Here is a 17,290-nt window from a genome sequence, read left to right as displayed (position 1 = left end):
GTGCATTGAAAATTATACTGCCTATAAACTTTTAAATGAGAAACATCATTAATGATTGGTGGTTATGCATGTCTATTTTTCTCTAGGCTAGTGGAGAGAGGGTGAATTTAACAATTGCTAGACCAGGGAAACCCCAGCCTAGTAACACTATTCGAGAAGCAGGAACTCAGAGCAGCAGCCAGCACCATGCGCAGCCACTTTACCACAGCAGACCCAACTCACATAAGGTGAGATGTTTTGTTTGTGTTTTTTAATTCACTCACCCTCAAAAGACCATTGTTACAAGTACATAAGATTTAAATGAATGATTTTATTCTGTTGGAAAAGGTGAACATAAGTGTTTGGTATGTGGGTTGCATATATTTTGCAACCTTGGAGAGCGTTCCTCAGCCGATAAAGATAGTTCCTCAGCCAATAAAGATAGTTTCGTAGTGGGGAATATCCCTCTGCTAGGTGATTGATGGGAAGTATTTTATCTTCCAGAAATACCTATTTGTTAGTCATGCTTTAAAGTGGGATTTATCGGGCCTCCCTGGTGGCGCAGCGGTTGAGCGCTGGGTTGTGAAGCTGCCCGCGGCCCCTGCGGTGCCGGTTCGATCCCCGGCTGCTCCCCGGCCACCAGAGGAGGGTCCCACATGGTGCGCAGACCTCTCCTGCCGCCCGCTGCTCCCCTCAGCAGTGTACTTCGGTCCTTCTGCCTGCTCTGCTCCCTGCTCTGGCTCTGGTGAATTCTCTCACCCTCCCGTGCTTCTGACTGTACCCAGTGCATGTATAAACAAAACAAACAAACAAACAAATAAATAAATAAAAAAAACATGCCTCTATTTAAAAAAAAAAAAAAAAAATAAAGTGGGATTTATCTTGAGTTGCTCATTTAAATTAGCAGTTGGTTATATGATTAAGAAAGCATAATGAAGATAAGTCTACTTAGCATTGAGCAGGTTGCCCAACAAAATTAGATATGTGAACATTAGAGATGAAAATCATAAATTTTGATAGGTATGTATATAGCATATTTCTTTTTATGTTACATTTTATAGAAATACCACCCAGAATCATTTAAAATTTCTGTATGTAGAGCTTTTTTATTGCTTCTTAAATATTTCACTGGTTTTATAATATATTCCTAGGTCATTTATTTGTGCTGAGAATACTGACACTGTAAATTTAGTTGCAAAAATCAAAAAATGGTGGTACTTTGCTCCACTCAGTATTTACTTCATTTGATCCTTTCTTTGAACTCAATTCCACCAGGCTAGGATTTTTAAAACAATATCTATCCAACTATGTGAAAATATAAACTAAATGTGAACTTTCAAAGTCCTTAAGTAAAATAAAATTGCTTTATTAAACACAACTTATTTTTTTAGTCTGCATAAAAACAAAAGTTTTCCTGTGTGCTTCTTAATGTAAGTACACTATTTGAGAAAATAATTATCTTTAAAATGTTTTAGGTACTTTAAGAAAGCATTACTTAAAGATACAAATATTTTTGGCCTGTGAGTTTTATCTTGTTTTCTGAGCCTAAGTACAGACTTATCACTGGTCTTTGGTTTAGTAATTTTTTATAAAAAATTATAACCTCAGATTTTGTTACCATATCTTTAAAACATACAAAATGTATGAAGGAAACCTATAATTTTGCCTTCATAATTATGACTATGAAAAAGAAGTTATGTTTTGGATAAGAATTTTGAATAGGAATTGCTTCATATAGTTTGCCCTTGCCTTGTAAGATATGTATATATTATTTAGTTACTTAGCAAATAAAGACAGTTTCTTAGTGGGGAAGGCCGCTCTGCCTGGTGATTGTTGAAATTGTTTAGTCTTGCAGAAATCTATGTTTAATCCCGCTTGAAAGTGGGATTTGGGCCTCCCCGGTGGTGCAGCGGTTGAGCGCTGGGTTGCGAGGCTGCCCGCAGCCTCTGCAGCCGGTTCGATCCCCGGCTGCTCCCCGGCCACCAGAGGAGGGTCCCACATGGCGTGCAGACCTCTCCTGCCGCCCGCTGCTCCCCTCAGCAGTGTGCTTCGGTCCTTCTGCCTTCTCTGCTCCCCGCTCTGGCTCTGGTGAATTCTCTCGCCCTCCCGTGCTTCTGACTGTGCCCAGTGCATGTATAAACAAAAAAAAAAAAAAACAAACAAATAAATAAATAAAACATGCCTCAAAAAAAAAAAAAAAAAAAAAAAAGTGGGATTTATCTTGGGTTGCTCATATAAATGTAGCTATGTGTATTCCTAGAGAATTTCTTTGAGACCCTTTTATGTCACTGAATTAAACAATAATTTGATGTCTATATTAACATTATGATTTTTTTGTTGTTACTTTATTTTTTTTATATATTTTTTACATCATTGTTCATTTTTAAACAATATTTGCTTCCCTCCACCCCCTCAGGTGTAGTCTCCATAGAGTTTCCTTCCCCAGTGCACCCGTGCACCATCACCTCAGTCCCCTGTGCTCCTCCCTTCCTCCCTCTGATCCCTCTTCCTCCTCCTCCCCTGCAGTATGTCTCTGATTTATAATTGTCCGTTTTTACTTTGTTGTGTTTTGTACTATTATTTTTTTTACACTGATGTCTTACTTGGTTCCCCTATAGTCCTGCTATAAGTGAAACCATCCGATATTTTTCTTTTTCCTTCTGGCTTCACTGAGCATAATTCCTTTTAGCTCCATCCACATTGCTGCAAATGGCATGAGTTTATCTTTTTTGATTGCTGAATAATATTCCATTGTGATTATATACCACATCTTCTTGATCCAGTCACCTATTTTGGGGCATTTGGGTTGTTTCCAGGTTTAACCTATTGTAAATAGTACTGCAGTAAACATGGGTGTACAGGTGTTCTTTTGAATCAATGTTTTTGTGTCCTTTAGGTAGATCCCTGGGAGTGGAATTGCCGGGTCTTATGGTAGCTCCATTTTTAGTAGACTGAGGAACCTCCAGACAGCTTTCCGTAGTGGTTGGACCAGTTTGCACTCCCACCAGCAATGTAGGAGAGTTCCATTTTCACCACATCCTCGCCATCATTTGTTGTTGCTTGTTTTTTTGATATGTGCCATTCTTACTGGTGTAAGGTGGTATCTCAATGTGGTTTTGATTTGTATTTCCCCTGATTATAAGGGATGTTGAACATTATTTCAAATGCCTGTTGGCCATTTGCATTTTCTCTTTGGAGAAATATCTTTTAAGTCCTTCTGCTCATTTCTTGACTAGATTATTTATTTTGTTTTTGCTGAGTCGTGTGGATTCTTTTATATCTTTGTGATCAGTCCCTTATCAGTTGAATGGAGTGCAAAGATTTTTTTCCCAATCAGTGGGGTGTCTCTCTATTTTGGTTAGTCTCTTATGCTGTACAGAAGCTTTTCAGTTTGATGTAATCCCAGGTGTTTATCTTTTCCTTGACTATCTTTGCTTTGGGTGATGAGTCTTTAAAGATGTTATTGCGATATATGTCTTGTAGTGTTTTACCTATATTTTCTTCTATATATTTTATGGTTTTGAGTCTTATATCTAGTTCTCTTATCCATTTTGAGTTGATTTTTGTGCACAGTGAGAGGTAGTGGTCTAGTTTTATTTTTTTTTGCATGTGATGGTCTAGTTTTTCCAGCACCATTTATTGAACTAACTGTCCGTGTTCTATTGCATGTTCTATGCTCCTTTGTCAAAGACCAGTTGTCCATATAAGTGTGTTTTTTATTTCTGGACTCTCTATTCAGTTCCATTGGTCTGTGTGTCTGTTTTTGTTCCAATACCAAACTGTTTTAATTATGATGGCTTTGTAGTATAGCTTGAAGTTTGGAAGTGTGATACCTCCTTTCTTCTTTGTTTTCATTAGTAGGGCTTTGGCTATTCATGGTTTTTTGTGGTTCCATATGAATTTCACTGTATTTGTTCTATTTCTTTGAAGAATGTCATTGAGATTTTTATTGGAATAGTGTTGAATCTGTATATTGCTTTTGGTGGAATGGACATTTTAATAATTCAACATTATAATTTCAATACAGTTTTTAAAATTGTACTTCCAACATTCATTTAGAAAAGTCTGTTTCATGCTATTTGTTTGGGGTATATACATTTTTCTCTCTTAACTGTTAATTCTTATTCTCTTTAGTTTTATGTGACAATTTTTTTAAATAGAAGTGCTAAATTTTTTGTTACTCTGGGGACTCTGCAAACATGATTGGTTAGAATAAGCATATGAAATACTTTTAAGTATTAATTTAGCTATTTACTACTTATGTATGGTTATTGCTATGTCAAATATGGATTTAGAAAAATAAAGGTCTCCTAGGATAAAAAAACACAAATTCACCAAAACAACCAGTTTGGATGAATTTGTGTTTGTTTTTTTGTTTGCTTACTTCCAGGAGTGTCTTGGTAATAAGTAGCAATAACAAATTTTAGTAAAAGTGTTTTTCCCCTGAGAATGTAGTATGTTGGTAATTTATCCAAAATTCAGTTATTTCATATCCTTGTAGCTTTTCATGATGGCTTCAAAAGTAGATGTGTACCTGCCTCTGATAATCCCTATATGTAAGAATCAGAAGATAGGTCTATAACTTTTTTCTGCTTTGGAACTTGACAGTTCCTCAAAAAGTTAAATATAGAGTTACTATATGATCTAGCAATTCCATTCCTAAATTTTCTGGATTTTAGTAAAACCCACACTTTACCATTATATTAATCTGTCAACTTTTCTTTCAAAGAATAGAGGAGATAGAAATAAGTTGACTTGTCTTTAAAATCTTAGAATTCAAATGCACTATTTACTTTTATAGGGTTGGTCATAGCTTAGAGCTCAATATAATTATATATATGACGTGCTTATTTTACTTTGATCAGCAGTTTTGAATTTTTTGTTCCATAAATAGTCATGAGAGTATAGTAGTACAAAATTTGACCTTGTGATTCATAACTCAGTGTAGTGTTTGTATATATGAAGAACTATGTATTACTTTCAGTTCTAGATTAAGTAATTTTAAAAAAATGACTTTATAGTTACCATATAAGTTTTTTTTAACTTCAGTTTAAGCTGTCTTTACTTCAGTTGTCTATTATTCATTATCCAATAAGTTTCCCTTCTCATGTTGTAGGATCTTACCACGTGTGTTACATGCCAAGAAAAACATATAACTGTGAAGAAGGAACCACATGAGTCCCTTGGAATGACAGTAGCTGGTGGCAGAGGAAGTAAAAGTGGTGAACTGCCCATCTTTGTAACCAGTGTGCCTCCTCATGGCTGTCTTGCACGAGATGGCAGAATCAAGAGAGGTAAATTAGAATCTTGAGTAATTTCACTAGATCTTCTCTCTAAATTCAACTCACAGTTTTTAAAAATAAAGAATATTTTGCAAGCATTCTACTAAACATACCTTTTTTAAAAATCCTTTAAAATACTCCATGCATATGTAAACATGAAACCTTCCGGTAATGTTTAAAAGAAGCCTAATTAAAATCGCCAAAGCTTGATGATATTTCTGACAGTTACTGTTGGATTTTATTATGTTGGAAAAGACTGTCTAAGAATCATGCTTCCCACATTATGGCAGACTAGACATTCTAAAGGACTATGATGTTAAAATACAAATGTTGCATAAAATAGAGTCTGAGTTGGGGGGAGGGGCCCACCAGAAGAGGTGGAGCAGAAGACATACTTTATAATATAAAGGTAGGGCCTCCCCGGTGGCGCAGCGGTTGAGCACTGGGTTGCGAAGCTGCCCACGGCCTCTGCAGCGCCGGTTCGATCCCCGGCTGCTCCCCGGCCACCAGAGGAGGGTCCCACATGGCACACAGACCTCTCCTGCCGCCCGCTGCTCCCCTCAGCAGTGTACCCGGTCCTTCTGCCTGCTCTGCTCCCCGCTCTGGCTCTGGTGAATTCTCTCACCCTCCCGCGCTTCTGACTGTACCCAGTGCATGTATAAACAAACAAACAAACAAACAAATAAGTAAATAAAACATGCCTCAAAAAAAAATAATATAAAGGTTTTAGGGATTAACTCATGAACAATTTCACATTTCCGTCTATCTTAATCTAATTTGGAGTGGTAATAGTAAAAATAATATTCTCCATATATTTGGTTTGTTCTTATGGAAAGGTGGGTCTTAAAAACTATTTTTCCAAGAATGAAGTTGAATCCCTATCTCAAACCACTATCAAAACCTAACTTATAATGGGGTAGGCCTGAATGCAAGAGCTGAATCTTTTAGAACAAAACACAAGTGTAAATCCTTATGATCTTGGATCAGGTAATGGATTAGTCACTGGTTTTATTAGATATGACACCAAAAACAAGCAACAACAACAAAAAGATAAACTAGACTTTATCAAAATTACAGTTCTTGTGCTTCATATTTGTGTTTTCATATTTGTGTTTTCACAATAGCCAGAAAGGGCAAACAACCCAAATGTCCATAAGCTGATGGATGGATTAACAGAATGTGCTATATCCATACAGTGGAATGTTACTGGCCATAAAAAGGGATGAAGTATTAATATAAGTTACAATATGAATGAATCTTGAAAATAATATTTTAAGTGAAAGAAGCCGGTCACTAGAGAACATGTAGCATTCCATTTGTATGAAATGTCTAGAATAGACAAATCTATAGAGGAAAAAAAGTAGATTAGTGGTTAGTTAAGGCTGGGGTAAGGGAGAGGGTATGGGGACTTGGGAAAGGAGGTGACCTAAAAATGACATGTATGTGTGATGGTTGCACAACTGTGACTATGCCATAAAATTGTGTACTTTAAATGAGTAAATTGAATAGCATATGAATTACCTCTTAATAAAGCTGCTTGTTTTAAGTTAATTGTCCGATTGTGGACTTTAGGGTAATTTTATTTCTTATTACTTTGTGATTTTTCTACAGTGAGTGTTTTTTATTTTAATAATCTAAAAAAATGAATTGGGGAAAGAGGTATGTCTATAGGCTTTTTTGGTACAAATATTTGTGCTTCCTACAAAACTAATCCTTTCCTTCCTAACCTTTTATATAATCCTCATTGCCCTTTTTTATTATATTACTTGGCAAAGCCCAATTTTTTTTTTTCCTCAAGCAAGACATGTTCAAATCTCAAGTTTTATTTCTTTGTGTAGGCTCAAGAATGTCTTTTCTTTACAATTTGATATGTTTGTGCTGAATGAACTATGTAGGTCTGTCTTCATGTATAAAACTGTGCAATTATAAGGTAGACTGTATTTAAAATTCATTTCTAAGAGCAAAGGGTCAATTAATATTTGAATTGGAAAGAACTGTTGAAATCAGTGAAACTCAAGGAAGAGAAATGGATCTATCCACAGCTTGTATGTAACTAAACCAGGGCTAATGACTAGAATTTCCAGTGGAATCACAGTGCCTTAAGTCACACTTTTTCCTATAAGTTACGAATTATTTAAAATTTTTTAATTGTTTTGGAAGGTTTTCCATGAATTGGATTTTTTTCCCTCAGTGTTATAGATTACAAAGAAGGTGTAAAACTGTTTGTTTTTTTTAACCATATCTGAGGTATTAGAACTAACTTATTGATGAGTTTACAGATAATTTACAGGGAAATAATGGTAGCTTGACTCTTTTTTTTTCCTTCATTTGAACAGGTGATGTTTTATTGAATATCAATGGCATTGATTTGACCAACTTAAGTCATAGTGAGGCTGTTGCCATGTTGAAAGCCAGTGCTGCATCCCCTGCTGTTGTCCTGAAAGCACTTGAGGTCCAGATTGTTGAGGAGGCAACTCAGACCACAGAAGAGCAGCCAAGTACCTTCAGTGAAAATGAGTATGACGCCAGCTGGTCCCCGTCATGGGTCATGTGGCTTGGGCTTCCAAGGTATAGGCAACTCCTTTGTTTTTTTGAGAAATAATCATAGTTGCAACTTGGTTGGTATTTAACAACAAATTCACTTAGGAAGGGGGAGAAAGAGTAACAACATTTGAAAGAGTAACAACATTAAATCACATTACAAAAGAAAATAGTCATTTTTCTTAGTTATTATATTTTAAAAAGATTAATTTTAGTAATTAGGACTTGAGTTAAAGAGACTTTTATCTGTTATCAAAATGAATAAAGTAATTCTGTCATTCTTAAGAAGGCTCTTAGTGGGCTATCAATGAAATTGGATGTTCAGTCTCTTTCTTTGTAAATCTAACTTTACCAGTGCTCATTTTGATACATGCTGAGACTTCATGTGCATTCTTCACCAGGAAAGCCAAGTGAAAGTGGGGGAACTCTCCCTATACCAGAACCCTTTCTGAGAGCCCCTTATTAATTATTTTAATTATTCCTGAAAGTCATGGTATAAAGTTTATTGTTTATTGGACATAATAGTCTTTAAGCCAAAAAATTGGTGTTCAAGAGTGGCTACTCTTAATCACCTTTAAAAAGGGTTTACTGTGGCATGAGGACTGTGACCAGCCAAGACACTATGGCTTATGAAAGACTGACCCCTATGACGTTTGTATAGTTTGGTATTATTATATTTGTTTCAAATCAGTTTAGATTGTTTATGTATGTAAGAATCCTGAAACCAATGTGTAATGAGACATTTTGGTTCTTAACCAAGTCTGAAAATTATGATTCCTTAAAATTAAAAAAAAAAAAAAAACAACACTGTAAGAACCTGTTAGTTTCTGAGTTGTCTAACTTCATTTGTAATAAATTTATAATAACAACTAGCATATGGTTTATGAAGAACTTTCACATAAAGAATGTTAGAAAAAGCAAGCACATTCTTGGATTTCATTTGCTAATAATCTAGCTTGCTGACTTGTCCTCTTGGTTAAAAAAAACTTTCTAGGCCTAAAGCTCTAACAGAATTCATATATTAGGAACTTGAATCTCAGGATTCAAGTTTGTATTTGGACATTGTAAAGAGACAGATTTTATGGTGACAAAGGCAATTTAATGTTTATTTATGTTTATTTTTTATGTGTTTATTCCATGTACCAGAACTGATTAATTTTTTTCCATTGAAAAGCTAACATAGACTTAAATGGTTGGTATTCAACTCCTGTCGACATGCTATCTAAGTTGTGAGTTTCAGTCATCAGAGGAAACTTCATTTATCTTGTAAAATACTCAGCCCCATATTTGACTTGTCAGTTTAAAACTAGAATGTCAGAAAGTCTCCTTCATACTCCAGTGGGCAAGAAGTTGTCTGTGTTGTTCAGCCAAGCAGGTCTGAACCACAGCTTTGAGGTCACTATTTTTACCTCTGTTGAGGCATTTTCTAGTGTGCCAGGAAGGATAACAAAGTTTTTAGGTGAGAAAATATGAAAGATAGTAAAATCTATTTTTGAACTGACCTGTGTCAATGAAAGTCCTTACTGTGTGGATACCCAGAAGTCTTTTGTATACAAACCTGTATCAGCAACTGCATATCAGATGGTACTCATGGCCCCTTTAAGCAGGTATCATATTACATAGAATGGCAACTCTGCTCTCTGGAAAAGGGAGATTGTCCCACTGCAATTTTCAGTGAGGATACCAGACAATTGTTTGGTTTTTGCAGGAGATTAAGAACAATGAAAATACCTGTACTTTCTCTAAAACACCAGGCCAAGACATGGGACCCTACTCTATCCCAGAAGCCTTTTAAAAAACGCTTTCTTATTAGTGAGCTAAGAAACTAGCCCAAATTAGAAGTTCTAGCATATTACATGTTTTTTACAAACTTGGATTAAGAAATCTTTAATTTCAGTGCCATCGGTGCCTCTAGTCCAATTTTACCTGAAAATGAAAAGTATTTCCTCTTATAAAGAGGTGTTTTTTTATATCATTTAGTTTATTTTTATTTTTAAATTTTACTCAGTGCTTGTTCCCAACTCCATGTTGACTTCCCCCCCCCCTCCCTTCCTAGACATCCTTCAGACTGGCAGTATCATTAGAGTCTCCCTTAAAAGAAAGCATTTTGCACAAAGGAAAAAAGAACAAATATCTCCTCATGTGGATTTTAAATAGGGATAACTATCTTACTGCTTTTTTGGAAACTACTACTGTTTATTTTCTTTTCATTTAAGTGAGATCAGTAATACTCAGCCTTTTCATACCACTTTTTTGTAGATACCAATTTTCTAGGTACAAATGAGTATCAGAATAGACACAGCACCATTTTTTTTTTTTTTTTTTACAAATTTCTCAGGTGTAAATTGTAACCAAGTTTATTTATGTGTATGTGTGTATGTATTTTATGAAGAGAAGGCTAAAAAGAGTTTGAGAAATTTGATTCCACCTAGGACTGTATCTGTGCTAGAAGATGGATAGTCAAAATAATATATTTAGAACAAAGTAAAGTAGCCCTTTTTCTTTTTCCAGCAGTAATAAATATAACATGGAGTTACAACAAAGATGACTAGGCCATAAAAGCCTCCACATTAATTTCTTTCGTGATTTTTCTTTTTACTAATAGTGCCCTTCATAGCTGCCATGATATAGTTTTGCGAAGAAGCTACTTGGGAAGTTGGGGCTTTAGTATTGTTGGTGGATATGAAGAGAACCACACCAATCAGCCTTTCTTCATTAAAACCATTGTCTTGGGAACTCCTGCTTATTATGATGGAAGATTAAAGTGAGTCTTGTTATATTTAATGACATAATTTGTGTTTATTGTGGGGACACAGTCTAGACCAGGGGTCAAATCCAGACCCAGCCTTTGACTATTCTTAAAAGTGAAGTTTGATTTAAACATGGCCACGCTCATTTGTGTACATTTTTATTGTCCTTGGCTGCTTACCATCTGGTACTTTACAGAAAAAAGTTGCCAACCCTGAAGTATCATCTTTACCATTCCACCACACATAGCTATATTTTGTTAAGCTAAGAACAGGCACTGAATCTAAGTCGTTTGACTAGATACATCATGAGCTAACAGCCAGCGCTGAACATTTTTTCTAGACAACCCACTCAATATCAGTCCTGTCGTTAGATGACTGTTTTTTTTTTTCTCCATAGCTCTTATGTCTACCTAACATTAAATTCATGCAAATTCTATAAAGGAGGGATTTATTGTTTTACTGTTATATCCCTGCATGTATAATAAAGTCTCAATAGATATCTGATGAGTGAACATGTAATAACTTACAGTGTGCCTGGCACAGTGCTAAGTACTTGTGATTATGTTATTGAATCTTTGTGACAACCCTATGAGGTGTTATTGTTGTCATTAATCTTGTTTACTAAAAGATGGCTAAAGTTTGGAAAAGTTAAGAAACATGCTCATAATCAAATAAGTGAAAGTGGTTGACTGCAATTCAAATCCAAGATTCCAAAGTCTTTGCCATTACTTCCTCCTGCTACTTGCACCACTGGTCAGAAAATACTTACTCAACCTATGTGCTGCCTCTTTTCCTTTCAAAGACCAGGCCCTGGGAAATGAAAGAGGTGTTATAGTAAGAGATTATACAAACAGAGGAGATGGGTTGTTAAAAGTTCTTAGTGCCTTGTTTTTGATGAAAGAACCAGTTCTTAAGTAATAAACGTTGGTATATAGTATACAGAATACTGTACACATAGAGAGTTTGTACTGTCTGCAAACAGAAAGTGACATCTTAATAATATTGTGAAAAGTTGAGAAGGGTCAGTGTGCACTAAATCAGTGTTAAATTGATAATGAAGGGAAGGGAAAGGAGACGTATTATTTTTGGAGGAAGAAAGGGGAGAAATGAATTAACCATTCTCTTACCACAGTTACTCAGCCAGTCTGGGATTTAGTTAGTTAGATTACAGTTTACATTTTGTCTACTTCCAAAAGAAATTAGAGCAGCTAACAATAACATGTCATATTTTTATTATAAACTAAAGACCAAAACTCATGAAGGATTAAAAAGTTCTTCAAATTCATCCTTCATTTGTATAATTCTGCTTAGATGACAGTGAGTGTAATAACTGAGAGAAAAGGAAGTATAGGTTTTATTCTCAACTTATGAGCTCTAAAAATGAGTAGAGAAATACCAGTAAAAATTATAAGCTACTACCTCCAAATGCATTATTTGGTATCTTTTAAAGAAGCAACAGATTCAGTCACCAAGTTATATTTTACTTAAGCGAATATATTTGCCCTTGAAATTTGCCCACCAGTCAGAGGAGGTTGCACAGGACTGTCCCTGATTAACAAGAGAAAGCCAACAGAGGCTTAAAAATCATCCCAGATGTTTTTCAAAGTAGATAATACACCCTTATCACCAGTGAATGGTTAAGAGAGACTGTGATTTCATGCTAAGTAAAATCTCAGGATTATGTGTTTAATGACATGACAACAGTAACAGTCTGTCTCTGTTCTTCCAGGTGTGGAGATATGATTGTGGCCGTGAATGGCCTGTCAACTGTGGGCATGAGCCATTCCGCGTTAGTTCCCATGTTGAAGGAGCAGAGGAACAAAGTCACTCTGACGGTTATTTGTTGGCCTGGCAGCCTGGTGTAGATTTTTGAAATTGATTTTGAGTCAAAAACTTCCTTTTTTAGGTTTTAGAAAGAAAAACATGTAGTTTATTGTTTCTGATTTTTAGGAGCTACTAAGCTGGTATGTGCAGGGCCAAAACCACTAAGGTTGTCCTTTTGTTTTTATTTAAATGATTTTCCTCAAGTTAGCCACATTTCTTTCAACTTGAAAGTCTTCCACTAACTCTTGTGAGTTTGTATTTTCAGAAATCAGACTCTCAGTTGTCAGAATGTGACCTGTAGTAATGAATGAAGCCTGCTCAAACTGTGACCCAACCAGCTAACTGAGCTACCAGTGGTTCTTTGTTTTTGAATAACTGAATCATAAATGAGTTACACATGCCCAAGACTAGTGTAGTAGCAATAGCATTTGCTGCCACTGTGGCAGCCAATGGAATACATTTTTAATCTGGATGAATACCCTTTCCCATATATAGGTGCCAACATTTCAAAACTCCGTACTGTTTATAAGGTGATTTTTCTGGCTTATTTTTACTTTAATCTCTCAGTGCTCGTAGATGATGAAGACATTAAGTCTGATACCACTAAAGAGATTCTTTCTAATTATGTACCATTATTAGAATAGTAGAGAATAAAGGATAATGTTACCCAGTGACAAAGGAATTTGGGAGGTAATTATAGTTTAGTGCTGTAGATGGTAAAAGCTGCATTTACTTGAACAGTCCAAAAGCATTAAAGATTCATTTCCAAAGGAATGTTTTTGTTATGTAGGAAAGTTTTGAAGCAGTTTTTGCTAAAAATCATTTTCTAGAGTTTGTATTATATTTATCAGCAATCTTGGCTGGAAATGTTTTTATGATACGCAATTAAACTAAATAATAAAGATGAACCCATATTGTTATCAAGTATACATTCATAACTAAATAGGCAAAGGTAGACCTTTTTTATTTTATTCTAATAAAAGAGCATTGAGTATTTTAGAACCCTTATTTTTTCCAGCTATTTCTTTTCTTATGAACTTAATTATTTCAAGAAAAGACTGAAAAGTTTCATTTTTTTATCTGAAATGGTTGTTTTAGATGTTAGTGTCTTTCAATCAGTTCTTGGTCACTGGACTTTTATATTTTTGAAATGTTTTTGAAAGCTATGACCAGCCCATTTTGTTTGCCCTTTACACTACAAGGTTGTCCTTTAGAAGAATACATAAAGAAGTGAATATGAGAAAAATATCTTTACCTTATTGATATTATGCATACTTGAAAAAAAGTTTCATTTAGAAACCTAGTTCAGAATCTGAGCTAATTTACAAGTGACCTCTGTAATAAATAGTATTGATTATCAGAGAATGTATTTCAGAATACTACAGTATATTATGAAGCATGCCCACTTTATTTTCAAACTTAGCAATTGTATTGCTGGGATTTATTGTATCTGTAGCATGTCACTGATTATTCCAGGTAGTTTTGTAATGTTTTTTTAAACATATCTCTTTTGAATAAATAAGAAATGGCAACAATAATTGCTACTGACTTGTTCAACCCCTTAGCTACACTGTGTGGTCAATATTTAACCAACACACAGTGGAATGTCCCCTACAGTATATTACTGTTATGTGATGATTGACTTTTGAAGCAATTTGATATTGAACAAGTTTTTTTCCTGCTTCCCAAATAGAATTTTATAACCTACTTTGCTATTTTTTTAAACATTTTATAAGAATGCATCATTTCTTGGGGAGTGACCATCCATCAACAAATATCCTACTGCTACTTTACTATATAGAAAATACTTTGAACCCAGTGGTATAATGAGTATTTTGAAAGAAGAATTTTTTTCAATATTATTTTTATCATGGAAAACTTGGAGTCAGCCTAAGCTCTGCATTTTATTACAAAAAACTGTAGCATTTGGACAGAATGATATTTGGTGATGGAAACTTGTTCATAATTTATTGTTACTGTTGAACTATTTGAATTTCCTCATTTTAAGCTTAACTAGTTAAATATTTTGATTTGTTCTGTGCCTTCAGTTTAAATTATTTCAGGATTTTTCCAGATGTGTTTAAATAATGGTGTGATAATCATTCAGGATGGAAATAAAAGTCATCCTTTCCATGATAGCAACATTGTCTCTTTTTTTGAACAGCAAATGTGACTCAGTGTGTGATACTTGATTTTGTGACTACACCACTTATAATATCCCACACTTGAAATCTCGGGATTGTATATCTGTCTTCTAATTCTCATTCCTAGAGTAGAACACATGTAGATCTCTACTGACACTTATTTTTTGCCTGCATAGTGCTTCTGGAACTATGCTTTCCAATGCCTTTGGCTATTGAGCACCTGAAATGTGACTAGTGCTACATCTTGAAATGATAATACCTTGGGCATATCAGATTATATAAAGTATATTATTGAAATTAACTTCACCGGTTTTTGACTTTTTAAAATGTAATCACTAGACAATTTTAAATTACACATGTAGCTCACCCTGTATTTCTGTTGAACAGCAGTACAGGTGGTTTCTATTCTTCCTGGAGTTTTGATCATTCTCTACATATAAAAATAATTTTTTAGTTGAAGTTGTTTCCCATTTCCCTAGTAAATTAAGTTCAGGCCAAGGCCTTTGTGTTATGACCCCTAGTCAGGATTTCCAGATAGTTCTGTGATCTCATTTACCCTCCATTACTCCAGCTGTCCATACCCCAAGAGTCCTGCCTCCACACAGTGTTTACAGTAGCCCCTATAATGGCACCCCGGTCTCTGCAGGTTCACAGTATCCTATATTTAGAAACATAGCTGAGCCATCTTCCATCCAATCTCTACTAGAAAAAGAATTACCTTCCTTGTGATGAAAGTCAGTGGATCTTTATGTTTGCATTTATTATCATCCTGATCACTTTCTACCTAATTACTGTTATGGTTTTAAGTGCTGTCTTTGATTGTCATCTTGCAAGTTTGAATACCACTGATACCCAAAGTCTGTAGCTGACACTGTATAGATTGAAGATCCTATTGCTTCAAGGCACCAAAGTATTAGTACTCCCAGAGCTGAAATCGGTGCTCTCCTGGCATTTGCCTAGTCCCCCTCTCTAGGTCTTCGATCCATACTTTTTATCCATCAGAGTGACTTCTCTAAATCCTCCTCTGATCACTGTTCTGACCTACTTAAAAATCTTTCAATGGCTCTGTGTTATTTGCTGGAAAGGTCAGGATGACTTGGAATGGCATAAATTTTTTTATCGATCTGACCCCTGTTCTACTACCTCACTAGCCCTTTAGCCTTGCTTCCTACCCTTCTTTGCCTCTTACCCAATCCACCACCCATTCCTGGATCTACATCGGCTGACTTAACTCAAGTGACATCACCTCTTTTGGAAAACCTTTACCAATCTCAAAGATAAACTTGTCAGATAGATGCCTGATTACCACTGCCTATGGCAGTATTTTATTTTATTTTATTTTATTTTTTAATAAATTGATATTTTTCTTCATTTTTGAGAAAAAAAAATTTTTTTAAGATTTATTTATTTATTTATACAAGCACTGGGTACAGTCAGAAGCGCGGGAAGGTGAGAGAATTCACCAGAGCCAGAGCGAGGAGCAGAACAGGTAGACTGACGAAGTACACTGCTGAGGAGAGCAGCGGGCGGCAGGAGAGGTCTGCGCGTCATGTGGGACCCTCACCGGCGGCAGGGGATCAAACCGGCGCTGCAGAGGCTGCGGGCAGCTTTGCAACCCAGCGCTCAACCGCTGCGCCATCAGGGAGGCCCTATGGCAGTATTTTAAACTAGACATCAAGTATCAGAGATTCTGGGCCACATTACATGTAGCTGTTACGTTTCCTTAAGCTTCTCTTTGCTATGCCATATTCCCAGACTTAACTTGTTTTCAAGGATCATGACAGTATTGAAGAGTAGCTGTCAGGGGAGTTGTAGGATGCCCTCTATTGGAATTTCTCTGCAGTTTTTTCCTCAGGATTAGGGATTATTAGTTTTTGGGAGGAAGGTATGTACTCTTTTCCTTATATCAAGAGTACTTACTGTCGATAGGATTTATGACTGTTGACGTTAACCTTGTTAATCTGGCCTAAACAGTGTTTATGAGGTTTCTACACTGTAAAGTTAATTGTCCCACTTAATACCCCCCCCACACACACACCCACACACCCACACACTGTATTTTTGTACAGAAAAGTCTCTAGCTACAGTCCACCCTAAGGAAAGACAAGCTATACTTTCCCTTTATTTTTGAGCTGGTCAGGGAAATGAGGGACTCTATGCTGCTTAGGGAGGCACTTATGGGTGGAAGGAACCAGAAACAGAAATCACAAGGAGATGCCATTTCACCCCCTTCAGTTTGATAAAACCAAATGTTGGCAGCAACATGAAGCAATGAAATTAGTTGTGAATATCAGCAGCATATTTCTTTCTTTAAAAGCCTTCCCTTTTCATAGTAAAATTGGCCAAAAGAATTGTCTCCACCTCATGCTATCTCACTTTTTATTTTTTAACAAATTTTCTGACACAAAAAGTTGTAAAAATTACAATGAACACATGTAAAACACAGCCTCTGATGTTGAAGTTCCTTTTCCATTTGCATTTACTTTCTCTCTGGCTGCCCCATGTGTCTTTTCATATTTAGCTTTCAAATATAGTATTGCTGTGCTTGCTTTTAAACAATAAAAAGGAAGCCATGCTTACACAATGTTCTGCAACTCACTGCTTCTGCTCCAGCAAGGTTCATGTTTGTTTATGTAGCCAAGTTCATTTTCACTGCTAATATATTCAGTGACTCTAACGATTTTATACTTGTTTTTTGGTTGGTAGACATTTAAGTTACCTCCATTTCTTGCTATCATTAACAATGCTGCTGTCACTACTTAAAAACAAA

At 35.7% G+C, this 17,290-nt stretch overlaps 1 protein-coding gene across 1 annotated transcript in view; it reads left to right on the top strand.

Moving 5' to 3' along the window:
* The window catches only part of LNX2 (ligand of numb-protein X 2), a 60,043-nt gene extending 45,439 nt beyond the window's left edge, over nt 1–14,604 (top strand). The window contains exons 6-10 of the mRNA XM_037527072.2: nt 87–227; nt 5,096–5,273; nt 7,598–7,829; nt 10,408–10,566; nt 12,282–14,604. Coding sequence (XP_037382969.1) covers nt 87–227; nt 5,096–5,273; nt 7,598–7,829; nt 10,408–10,566; nt 12,282–12,417 — 846 coding nt within the window. The 3' untranslated portion in view covers nt 12,418–14,604. The remainder of the gene's footprint in view (nt 1–86; nt 228–5,095; nt 5,274–7,597; nt 7,830–10,407; nt 10,567–12,281) is intronic.
* Nucleotides 14,605–17,290: the final 2,686 nt, after the last annotated feature.

The sequence above is a fragment of the Talpa occidentalis genome, unplaced genomic scaffold (assembly GCF_014898055.3).
Source record: "Talpa occidentalis isolate TD23 unplaced genomic scaffold, MPIMG_talOcc4v2.1 talOcc4.5, whole genome shotgun sequence".
Classification (NCBI taxonomy): Eukaryota; Metazoa; Chordata; class Mammalia; order Eulipotyphla; family Talpidae; genus Talpa; species Talpa occidentalis.
Note: the sequence above shows the minus strand (reverse complement) of the source record. Positions and strands in the feature narration are given on the sequence as shown.